At 41.0% G+C, this 12,147-nt stretch overlaps 1 protein-coding gene across 6 annotated transcripts in view; it reads left to right on the top strand.

The window, feature by feature from the left end:
• The first annotated feature begins 2,477 nt into the window (after positions 1-2,477).
• Positions 2,478-12,147, top strand: part of adcyap1r1a (adenylate cyclase activating polypeptide 1a (pituitary) receptor type I) — a 19,932-nt gene continuing 10,262 nt past the window's right edge. The window contains exons 1-4 of one of the 6 annotated variants that reach the window (XM_025052380.1): positions 2,478-2,879; positions 3,037-3,308; positions 6,540-6,757; positions 10,146-10,242. In XM_025052380.1, coding sequence (XP_024908148.1) covers positions 6,692-6,757; positions 10,146-10,242 — 163 coding nt within the window. In that variant the 5' untranslated portion in view covers positions 2,478-2,879; positions 3,037-3,308; positions 6,540-6,691. The other 5 variants (XM_017042530.2, XM_017042531.2, XM_008334476.3 and 2 more) reach the window with 5 other exon arrangements.

Genomic DNA, 12,147 nt, shown 5'->3' with positions numbered 1-12,147 from the left:
TGCTTTTACACATTAGCTTAGCATACCCTCACTGAGTATGATGTAAAATCCTTATTTGTCTTTTATAGCTGCAGTGTACAGGCAGTGGAGTCCTTTATGTTTCAGAATAAGTTCTGAGACATTTATCCTGACAAGAAAAATCAACTTTGATGCTTTAATTTTGACACATAAAAAGCCGGCGTGTTTATCACTGCCTTTATTTAGGAGTGGCAGATTTAGTCTTTCTGATTAAGTTTAGTTCTGCCGGAAGACACAAACAAAGGGGCACCGTTTGAATAATTAAAATCCTCTGTTCATCAGTATGATTTATTACAAATCTTCACCGTTGATTTAGAAACATCTCCATGAGCAGCGTAAACAAAGATCCTTCTGCCAGGACGACTCGCTGCTTCAGATGGCCTCGCTGCTGCGCTTGGTGTAGAAACATTTCAACAGAAAGTGAAATCCAGATTGGTTTATGGATAAAAAAAAAGAACGAGGAGGAGGAGGACGACGAAAGAAGGAGGTCTGCTGATCCTCCAACACAGAGGGAGCTAATGTTTTCTCAAAGCGACAGATGGTGAGTCCAAAAAAAGGCTGTTGATAAGAAACTATTTTTGTTTTATTTATTTATTTTAAAAAATCTCTATTTTGTCATTATTATTTAGCATGTGTTGTAACATCTAATAACATTTAATTGAATGTTTCTTGAACTGTTTGATTGAAGGGATCAAAATAAAAAACTGTATATGATATATTATATATAATACAATGTGTAAAATATATTTTACAATGACAAAAAAAAAACATGCGCAGTAATGTCCAACACACAAAAAATGTTCAAAACTAGTAATATCACCAACATACATTAGCATAGCGTAAATTGAACCAGATATAAATGAGGGTCGGCACTTTCCCTGTGTTGTTGGGCAGCTACTGTAGTGTTGTGTTGATGGGTAGAATCTTTGAGCACAGGTTTGTCCTGGAGTTAAGATAAAGAAGTGATTAAATAACTGGAAGGTTGTTACCTGACCTATGACCTTGACAGACACTTCCATTACAGTGTCCAGCTCTCTTGTCCTGGAGTCCACACGACCAGAACCAGGTCAATTATTTTTTTTCCTTCGACCACAAATAGGGAGTCGTTACCGTAGCATACTGTACACGGTCATAATGGCCACAGAACGGTGTCTGCAGTCAGACGCCGTGGTGTTCTTACTCCTTTGTCCTTGAGTGATAAGAGGAAGATGTTCTGGGAAATAGCCTCAGTCATCCTCATTTCTACTCCACTTTTACAACATTTTGATTTTTTTTAAAAAAGAGCAGTATCCTGTGTCCTTTCCTGGTCCTTGTTTTTTTTTTTTTTTCTTAAGGATTATCCAGAAAATGGCCAGGTTTAATACTTTCTACGGCTCACTGATTTATGGCTGTGCCATTAAAAGGCCCCAGCTGGGTGATCAATCACCTCGGTGTCACACTGCACTCAAAACACTCGGCACACGACGGCCACCGATGGAAAATGTGGAGCGAGGAGGCACAAATGGATTTAGAAATTAATGCCCTTGCGTATAAACCTCCACCTCATGCAAAAATAAATAAAAGTCTGTACTGAGCAAATGTGATTTAAGTTAAAATAATGGAATACCAATGAATTAGTATTAGTCATACATTTATAAATAGATGACCAATGGTTTCCGGGAACGAAGCGTAGAAAAATATCTGTGATAATCAAGAGCAAAACTCCAGGGATTGTTGTTGTGTGTGTTTTACATCACTGTTTCATCCTCTGGGTCATTTTTGTCATCCTGTCTTTGTCCAGGGAAAATGTTATCATTTTACTCCTTAGAGTTTCATTCAGCCGTGTGACATTTTTGAAGTGGCAGTTTTAGAGTAGGTTGAAAAGAGAAAAAAGAATTCGGTGGTCAAGACTCAGAGGGTTTAATAGTGATGCTGTTTAACAATAGTGAGTGACAGATTCATCCTGTAGTGGAGCAAAGGTCAAGACCAGGTCAGAACCAATCATCATGTCCGTCATGGTGAGTCCTAACAACTATGACATCATGACTAGTCGTAGTCATTTGTTTTACCTCAAACCACTCTTTGGTCAGATGTTCTTAACTAGGATTTACTCCAGAATTTTTTTTTTTTTAACACTTTTTTGTGTCCATTTTTGTCCATTTTGTGTCCTTCAGCTCAGTGAAGCCCCCAGGCCATGCTTTGACAGTGGACCTCTGTGCTGCAGGTGAACTGAGTTGCCAGCAGTGACAGTGAATGTGGTAGGATGAATATGTGAATATTTTAGTTTTTTTTAGTTTTTTCACACATTTTTGTGGCTTTTTTTTTTTTTAAAAAGAGAGGGTCCTGTTACACTATCTTCTTAAGTTTTAACCTTTGACCTTTTCTGAAAAATACTTAAAAATCAATATTAGGCAACTAGACTTCCGTGTGTCTACATCCTTTACTACTGTTTCAAAATGATTTATTTAAATGGACGAAAACAGTTTCAACTTTTTCTCATTTTCTTGGACCTGGTTGAGGTTGAGTCTAAATTGACATCATGTGTGAATGTGAGTGTGAATGGTTGGCTGCCAAAGGATTTGTCAGGCTTTGTTCGACCAAGTCGTGGTACTGACAGACACTTGAAACACTTTAAACGTTAATATTATGATTGTGTTTTATTTTTAGTGGATAACTGATTAAACCAGAGTTTCCATCGATCTCCTGTCCTTCACCGTGGAGGCGGCGGTGCAGACCCAGCCGGTGATGAACCTCGGTGGTTGTTGAAGCTGCAGATCAACAGAACTGATGGATTTCTCTGTGAACAAATGTTCTTCTTCTCTGATTATGAATCACACGCAGCTCGGGTACGCGCTGCGGGGCGTCGAACCCTGCGCCTCCTGGTGAGTCTGAGGAACTGTTCCCTCCTTAAACACACACTGTTCCCACACATGCATTGTTTTCTTTCCATTATTATGGTTTTAAATTCCTAGACCTGCACGTTTGACTGTGTCGACACTGAACTTCTGTCACTATGTGTTGCTCCCTGTGTCTGAAAAGGTGCAAATCCTGGAGGAACTGACACGTCTCCTCCTCCTCCTCCTCCCCCTGCTCCTGCACCTCCTCGTGCTGCAGCAGCAAACGCAGTGAGTGAGTGAGTCGCCCTGCAGCAGCAGCAGCAACAGCAGCAGCAGCAGCAGTAAACCGTACCTGTCGCTGCAGAACAGAAGATTCGAGGTGTAAAATCAGAAAGTCTCCAGAACAATTCTCCTGTTCGGGATCTGTGAACATCGACGACTTCGTCTTCATTCGCCTCCAACCGCCACACATCGGTAAGTTCCTTTGCACTGCTGTCTTCACGCCTGCTGCGCGCTGTTACCCCGGTGTTGAGGTTTGTGGTGGGAGGCAGAACCCTCCGGTGCCTGATGGGGCTTGAAGCTTGCATTTGTTTATCTTTTTATTTGTGTTGGAATGGGTGACGAGTGTCTGGGTGAGGGGTTCAAATCCACAGGCGAGCGTCCGCTTGCTTTGTTTTCCATGCGCAAAGCGAAGGTCATCCGTATGGGATGAGGAATCAAGCGCCCTTAAGGCAGGGATAAACGGGAAGATGGGATGGAATTTTGATTGATTCATTCCCTTTTAATGTCTAACAAGAAAAACTGTGTATATTAAATTTTCTGTATTGTCACCAGCGTTATGTATTTACAAAGGAGGGATAACACAGAGATGGAAGTGTTAGTCCTGGAATAGGAACGGTTTCTTTTTTATGCAAAGACAGACATGGAACAACTAAGACATGACATTTGGGTTGTTGTTGTTAGAAACCCGTTCAATCAAACTGTGGTGGAATTAAAGTGGGAATAAATGATAAATGCAGCGATTGAAACAATGCCGATGAATCATTGGAGGTGGTGTAATGTTTTCCCCCTTCTCTCCAACCCTCTCTCTCTGTGACTATAGAAATGCCAGGAACACAAGTTCACACTTGTTTATTCTTATTATATTGTAGTTAATTATGTTTTGTGTTCCACCTTAACATGACCTTATCTCCTATAATGTGACCAAAGACTCATGAGTCAAGTTCTGCCTCAACAGGACCAGGATTGGTCCCCACCAGAACTGATCTTGGTTCTTACAAGACCATGAACTAATTAGTTTTGTCATACCCAAGTTTACTGATATGTCCCTGTCTAAATGATTTTCAGTTGATTAGACCAGGACCCCAAAATTAAAACAAATATAATAAATAAATAGAAAATAAAGAAGAATATTAATATATATTATATGTTTGTATAATGTATTTTTTTACACAGCTTTAATCACGTTGAAAACATCACTGTGGTGTAATCAATAAAATACTGTATTTCATAGCTCCCCTGCAGTACCTTCATGGACCTCCAGGGGTCTCAATAGACATCCTAGGTCCAAACATGGTTCATCACCAGACCCGTGTCATTAGTACAACTACTAAATTATAAACACATCACATCTGAACGAGAAGTTTCAATAATTCGTATTCATCATCCAGACCAGGACCAGGACCAGGTTTGGTCTCCAGGATCTCCTTGGCCAGGGTTTATACAGTACTGAGCTGCTGTAGACATATATGCACATATATGCACATTTTGGTTGGATATGTTTTTCCCTCTCAGCCCTTCTGTCGGAGGCCGAACGTCTTTGGTCAGCGTTTTCTGCAGGAATTAAGAACGTTTCGAATTGCTTCACCGCTCACAGCGGCCCGGTGCTGAGCAGACAAACGTCTCCTCCTTCAACGCATCCCCTCAATTACGCAAACGGACAACAGACATTGGGACCTGCCTGTTCCTGCCTCGTCTCTGTGCTTACAGTAGTTTGGTGTCAGTGTTGCTTCACTGGTGTTTTCTCTTCCTAAATCTCTGGATTTTTCCCTCTGAGCACAGTCTGTCCTGTTGGTTGATCGTCCTGGAGATGTAATTGGATTTAGTCCTGGAGGGAAGGGACACGGAGCAGAATTTGTCAATTTGTGTGTGCATGAATTAGCAGAGGGAGTGTGTGTGTGTGTGTGTGTGTGTGCACATGCATGTACGTGAACTGATGCTTCTGGTGCTACAGTTCTGTTGGCAGTGAATGGTTGTGTGTTCTGGGAGCTGAACAGATGAGTTGAATGGCATGTAGGGCCTCTTCTTCCAATGTCTACGAAGGAAATATACACATATAATTGACACACATTCATTATATTTGTCTTTATGTATGTTGTTTGTGCGAATGTGTTTCATAAATCAAGCCTAGGCTGCCATTTTATAAAGATTTCTGTTGAATATTGATTTTGTTTGAAGCAGATGAGTCAGAGCTGCTGCAGGATTTGTTTTCTTCGTGTGTGTGTGTAATGTTTTCCAGATATTATTCAGAACACAAAGAGTGTTTGTGAAAAGCTGTTAAAATGAACAGCTTAAGATCGTCAGAGCTGTGTCTTTGTTATCGTTCATTTCCCTTTGACAGAAAAAGTCCTGTGGTTCCATCAAAAAGACGAACAGTAGGTCCTACAACACCTGAAAACAATTTAGAAGACGTCGTTTTGTCCTCATCTTTTATTTTTCAAGCCTTTCATTCTTAGTGCAAAAAACAGTTTAAAAAGGGAATTAAATGAAAATGTTGTCAAATTTGATTATAGAGAAAAAACAGATTTTAATTAGTGAAGTTTATTGTAAATGACTTAGTAACTGCTGTAGGATTTTGAGGAAGGATTAAAATGAGTTTAAACCATCAGTCAATCATGTCATACAGTTTTAGAATTATTTCAGCCCAAATCAATACCGAAAATATCCTCTTTTTGGAAATTTAGCACCAATAAACCTTATTTACAAATAGAAATAAAAGTAAAAATTATTTTAGCCTAGGAATGACCTCAAGGTCAAGGTTAAATAACCTTTTATTCAATTCATATCCATTAACCTCTAAACTAACTGAGAAGGTTAACTCCACGTTTCCATGATTACAAATACTTCTGATGGTGAACTGAGAGTAGAACTGGACTGGAGAACCCTGTTCTACAGTTCTACTGCTGTGACACTGTGACGACCTGACGATCATTTCCTGCTCTTTATTTATTTTAAGGCAGATTTCTCCAAAATTCATATAGAGATATTATATATCATTAATATAGAGGAGACGTAGCTGCAACATTTTCACCATCGATTACTAGTTGTTAGCATTCTTCATTAGCGTAACGACCAGTGTGTGTTACCATGGGCTATTAGAATACCAGTGATACAGAGATGTACTGTGCACTACTATAGGTAATATATATATATTTAATATATATATATATATATATAAAAAGCCAAAGAATCAATCGCATTACCTGACTTTGATGAATTTTTGCATAAGAACCAATTGACTAGTTAAATGTCTTGGTTGACACAGAGACTCAGTAACTCACCTTTTCTCCCTCTCTCTCTCCCTCTCTCTTCCTCTCTCCCCTTCTCACTCCTCTGAGGTAGAAACAACATAATGTGTTTGTTTGTTTGTTTTCTTTTCCTGCAGATTTCTCCACTGATTTCTCTCCCGTTTGTTTTGTATTTCAGTGCCCTTGATGCTCAAGTGTGGCAACGCCGAAGGGACCAATTTTGGTGCATCGCCGTGAACACACAGACACCGGCACATTCGCGCGGGGAGTGATAAAGGGCGAGAGAGAGAGAGAGAGAGACGGAGAGACGTAGACCACAGAGGCGTCTTGATGCGAGCTCTTCACTGGAGACAAATGAGGGGCTACCTGCTGACTGCAATCTTTCTGCTGCCCCTGGTGAGTGGCTGCGTGTGCATATATTTGCGCTGCGTGTGTGGGTTGGATTTAAATGAGCTCAGAGGAATGCATATATATATATATATATATATATATATATCCTTCCATGAGGGTGAGAGTGCTGTTCCCCCGTCTCTTTACTGGCCTCCTGCTGGTGAGGTAGAACACACACTCTGAGGTGGGCAGGTGTCTGTGGCTTGTGACAGTTACTGGATGGATGGATGGATGGATGATGGATGGATGATGTGTAAATGCAGCATCAGTGCACGCAACAGTTCCTGAAACAGCCCTGTGTGGAGGCCACTGGCCGGATGGAAAGACAATAACAGATGGCAGTACTGACCAGAGAGCTGGCTGTCCATCTGCTCTGCTGCTGCTGTCTGTACTGAAAAGGAGAAGTGAGTTGTCAGAAGGAGGATGTGGACAAGGACTGTGTGAGGGTGTGTGTATGTATGAGGGAGAGAAAGTTAAATAGAGAGAGAGAAAGAGAGTGTGTGTGTCCGTGTTTATATTTTTTCTGGTGACAAACCCAACATCACCACAGACGTCTGTCACCTCTGTAAACCAGGTTCCTCTTATACAAAGAGACTGAACTGTTTTTTTTAAATCACCAGTGTGACAAACCCCCCGTCCCTCACACACACACACACACTCCTGCTCTAACCTTTATTTCACCGCTGCCGCCCTGACATATGCAGCGTTCGTCCGTCTGACGTCTTCCTTATTGCAGTGGCCAGCTGACCTTCAGCAGCTGATGTGGCAGATCTGTCTGCTGTGATGTGGCCGTTGTGTGTTGCCCAGGTCTGTTTGTGTGTGTGTTTGGGGAGGCGTGGGTGAGGGGGGAGCAGTGGTCTGCAACAAGAAATGGGAGTTTTATTATCTGTGCTCTGCAGTGCTGTGGAGCCACTGATTTATCTGGTCCTGGAATATGGCCTGTGGGGGTCGGAGAGTCTGGGGTTTGGAAATGGACAGATTTTCTGGATGGAAATCTGATAAAAAGGGAAGAGGGGATGAGGGGAAAGGGTGAGGAAAAGGAAAGAGAAAAGGGAAGGAGAGGGAAGAAAGGAATAGAGCAGAGGAGAGGAGAAAAATATCTTAGTGATCAAGTCTTTTTCCTCAAACATGATGCAATCAGATTATTGTCTTTCTGCAGAATTCAAATGCAAACTGGTGCAACATCGTAGAAAATATGTGAAAACACCTGAGTTCATGCAGACGGAAATAATTAAGCTGTAAAACGCTACGACTGTGAGTAAGGCTTATACAGACAGGGACTTGTTGAAGTTCTGTGGCAAAATGAAAATGACAGCAGAAAGGTGTTGACGGGCAGCAGGCAGGTGTTTGAAGATGCTGATGTCTGTGGAGACCCCCAGGCCTCGAAACGCAGGATTCTCCAGAGGCAGAACTGTATTTTGGTCAATAACCAATACGCACCAGGAACAACAGTTTGTGGTGAGTGAAAACATCCAGTACATGGAAATTTAAAACAGGTTCTTTCACTGGTGTTCCATCATCCATGACATCAACAAATACGTGATGATGGGACAGAGGTGAGATCTGGTACATGTTTGAGAACAGTATGAGTTTTTTCCTGTCTTGGTGTAAATAGGAAACCTGTGCATAGCTGCAACATGCTGCTTCTACTACAGCTGAAAACACCATTGACTTCTGGGTCGTCATCAAGATAAGACAGAAAACTTTTTTTTAATATCATCACTACAGCTTCAGTGTGACCTTAATCACATAATAAAAAAAAATAGGGAAGGATGTTTGTTGATGTTATGCATGAAAACAGCAAATCTCAGTGCTGATAATGAAGTAGTTGATAACTATAAACATACTTAGAATTTTAAAATTCATACTTTAAGGATCAATCATACCTACATTTGTCTGTAAAATAATACATTTTTGTGGTTAATTCTCTAAAACATACAAAGAATTTTAAACTCCATTTTAATTTCAACCTGGTAAAAAAGTCTGTAAGTATAATTCACATTATAATGTATTTGTTGAAGGTAAAATCAACCTTCAGGAATCATTAGTTTGTCTAATAATGTAGAAAAGTATTGTTTTTTAACTGACTCAGACCAAACTGACGTGTGATAATCTGATGCTGAACAGCATTTTAAATCAGCATACGTTTAAATGGTTTTTAGAATCAATTTTCAACAGCCAAGATTAAAAAATATATGTATTTTCAGCTCCTGCTCAGATCAGGTGTGAAACCAGCTTCACTCTGTTTATTGACTTCATGTTATTTTTCAAAATGGCCTGAGAGGAAAATGGAATGGTTTGGTTCATGGCTGGGTGAAGCTCCGAGAGGTCTATATATGCAGGTGAATGAAGCTCAAATCATACAGGTGTGTGTGTGTGTGTGTGTGTGTTCCTGTCAGACTTGTTAGTCATCAGCCTCCAATTATTGTTTTTTTTTTTCTGTGCAGCACCTACGATGTGTATGAACTTTTCGACGGTTACGCCTGCTGCTTAGCAACGTAGAAACTCTGCACAAACACGGAGTCTTTCTTTGTTTTGATTCCATCAACTAATATCAGAAACATCGTTGGAGAACATGATCTGAAGAACCACGACACGTACAACTCTAGACACACACACACACACACACATGTGATTGGAAAAGATCGTCAGTGTCTTGTTTTCATCGTCCGTATAATTTGTTTAGCCGTTAGTGTGTGGCGGGATGTTTTCCGATTATCGTCTGGAGATGTAGTAATATCATCTAAAGGCAGGGAGCTCTGTTGAGAGCCATAAGGTTTAATGTGCATATGTTAAAACCCCCCCCCCCCCAGCCCCCCCTCCACAAAGGGAAGTAAATCTGAGGACATCTTTACAGCTGCTTGAATTCATATGAGGGAACTGATATGAACTCACTGTGTCAAAAGCAAGTAACTCTGACTGCAGCTGAGGCGCAGACAATGGCGGTTATTTACTGTGTTTACTGCTCCGGCTGGGTCGGAGACACTGTCATAGTTTGTCACGGTCTGGTTTTGTCACGAAATTACAAATGTTTTCACATTTTACGATTTGTTAAATGAAGACCAGATACAACCAGGGAACTACAGTTTAAACATGAGCCCAACAGAGGGACAGCAAGGCCGAAGTCCGAGAGGGAAGGACATGTACGGAACGGAGATTCTGGAATGAGGATGTTGAGAAAAGACAATAGCAGACAAACAGGAAGAATGGTGGGGTTTGAGTGACAAATTACCACAGTTGGTTTAACAGTAGAACTGAGCTGAGGGTAAGATAAAGACAAGTCGTTCGTTGTTCAGTCTGTTCTTAACTCCATAGAGCTCTCACTCATTAAGTCCTGTATATAATGTCTTATTAATATTATTAATATTTGTCTGTGTCTGTGCATCTCCTGCAGGTGGCCTCGGAGTCCGAGCACTGTATCATCAAACGGGAACATGAAAAATGCATGGAGAAAATCCTACTGCACGATCCCAGTGACGACCTTGACCTGGGTGAGTAAAGAAGTTTGGTTTTTAGGGCATGGCCCACTCAAACATGACTTTCTTATTTGACTTGTTTAAAGTCTGGTATTTCTTAGCTGAGTCAGTCAGTTAATAAGGTCACAGAGAGACAAGCTCCTGTCACAAAAACACCATCTTGCGGTGTGGCACCGACAACCGTACACTGACGAACAGTTGACGAACCAAATGTCTGACTGTGATATCTCGCTGAGCCGCGTTCACATTTTTCCCACATGTCACTGCTCCAAAAACAAAGGAATGTTGCCATGTGACTCCTGGAAGCAATTATTTTCTTGGCTGCGGATTGTGATTTTCATTAACAACTGCTGCAGGCTCCCGCTGCTCCAAAGTTGTGCAGCAGCCTGCATCTCCCAGCCTGCACTGTGACTCACAGCTTTGTTGAAACAGAACACGTGAGTTCTTCTACTGTGTATGGTTCAGCCCTGTCCATCAGCCACGCTGTTTATAAAAGTCAGTGTTCCAAGTCTGATGTGACGTGCAAGGATATATTTCACAACAGGCAAAACCAGACCTGATTAGAGGGAAATGGTGCAATGTTACATGTACTACACTTCACAACACGGTGACAAGTAACACACCTTCAGGTGAGGACGTACTGGTGCCGGAAGTCAGTCAATATTTGTTCTTTCTATTCCACAGATAGAGAGTCTTTTAACATCAGCCTGTCCCACTGCTGACGCTGCTGCTGTTGGTTCATACTAAATCATAAAGTACTCTGCTGCAACTTTTTTTTTTTTTTGTCTTTGCTGATGCAATGTTGGACATGTCAAATGGTCCGTTGCCTTTTGTTTGAACAATATCCCAGGATGTGTTTGTACAGAAGACACACAGGTTCACTTGTTGTTTTGTTTTTTATGTTAAAGGTTGTCAGGAGTTCTTTCTTCCTGTTAAAGCATGTGATCTTTTTGTGTTCGTCTTCCTGCTTCTGCACTGAACTAGGTTAAATGTTAGTCATGGAGCTCGTGCACAAAAATAACCCTCTGTCGTAAACTGATACAGTGTAAAAAAAAAGAAAAATATAACAATAATAATAATTAGGGGTGTGAGAAAATACCAATACACTCAAATATCACAATATTTATTTCATGATACAGCATCGACCATAAGATGTACTTTTTTTCAGCCTTTGGCTGGTTTTGCGACGTACTTATAAAAAATAATATATATATAATTTCACTTTTGTTATTTTCACACTGACAGCCACTAGAGGGCACTCTAGACTTGTGTACCAGTATCTGCTACTGCTGTACCACTGATAATTTACATATTTGTTATTTTTTTACACTGACAGCCGCTAGAGGGCACTCTAGCTGTCTGGAAACTACAGTAACATGCAAATGTTAGTTAGTCAATAATCGCTGGGGTTTTTTTTTCTTTGCCTGGTCGTTGTTAGTCAGATATCAGCTCTGACTGATTGGTATTCTGCTGCGTGTGCAAGCAGTGACTGAGATTCCAGGCAGACATGACCATGCATGTTCTCCAGAGATGTAGCTGGGTTCTTTTTTTTGTTTTTGTTTTGTTTTTGTTTTTTTATTCTGCGCCTGTGCGTCTCAATGAAGACTCAGGACTGTGTGTGATCCTGTGAGAGAGTCGCTGATGCAGACAGAGTGCTTTATTAAGTCTGTTACCTCTGTAGCTCAGTGCGGCTCATTTGGCTCAGATTTGCCCTTTAAAAGGTAATTGGCTTTGTGTCCAGCTGACCACACAGAACCAAAACAGATTAGAGAAGCCGAAAGACCAGAAAACACACTCAGACACAAGTACACACACATGGCTTTCCAGAGACACAAATGCAGATACTGGGAAGAACACACACACACACACACACACACACACACACACACACGAGTCTGAAAAAGCACGCAGGAGAATGCA

Source organism: Cynoglossus semilaevis, chromosome 20 (genome assembly GCF_000523025.1).
Source record: "Cynoglossus semilaevis isolate Cse_v1.0 chromosome 20, Cse_v1.0, whole genome shotgun sequence".
NCBI lineage: Eukaryota > Metazoa > Chordata > Actinopteri > Pleuronectiformes > Cynoglossidae > Cynoglossus > Cynoglossus semilaevis.
This window is presented reverse-complemented; position numbering and strand designations above follow the sequence as displayed.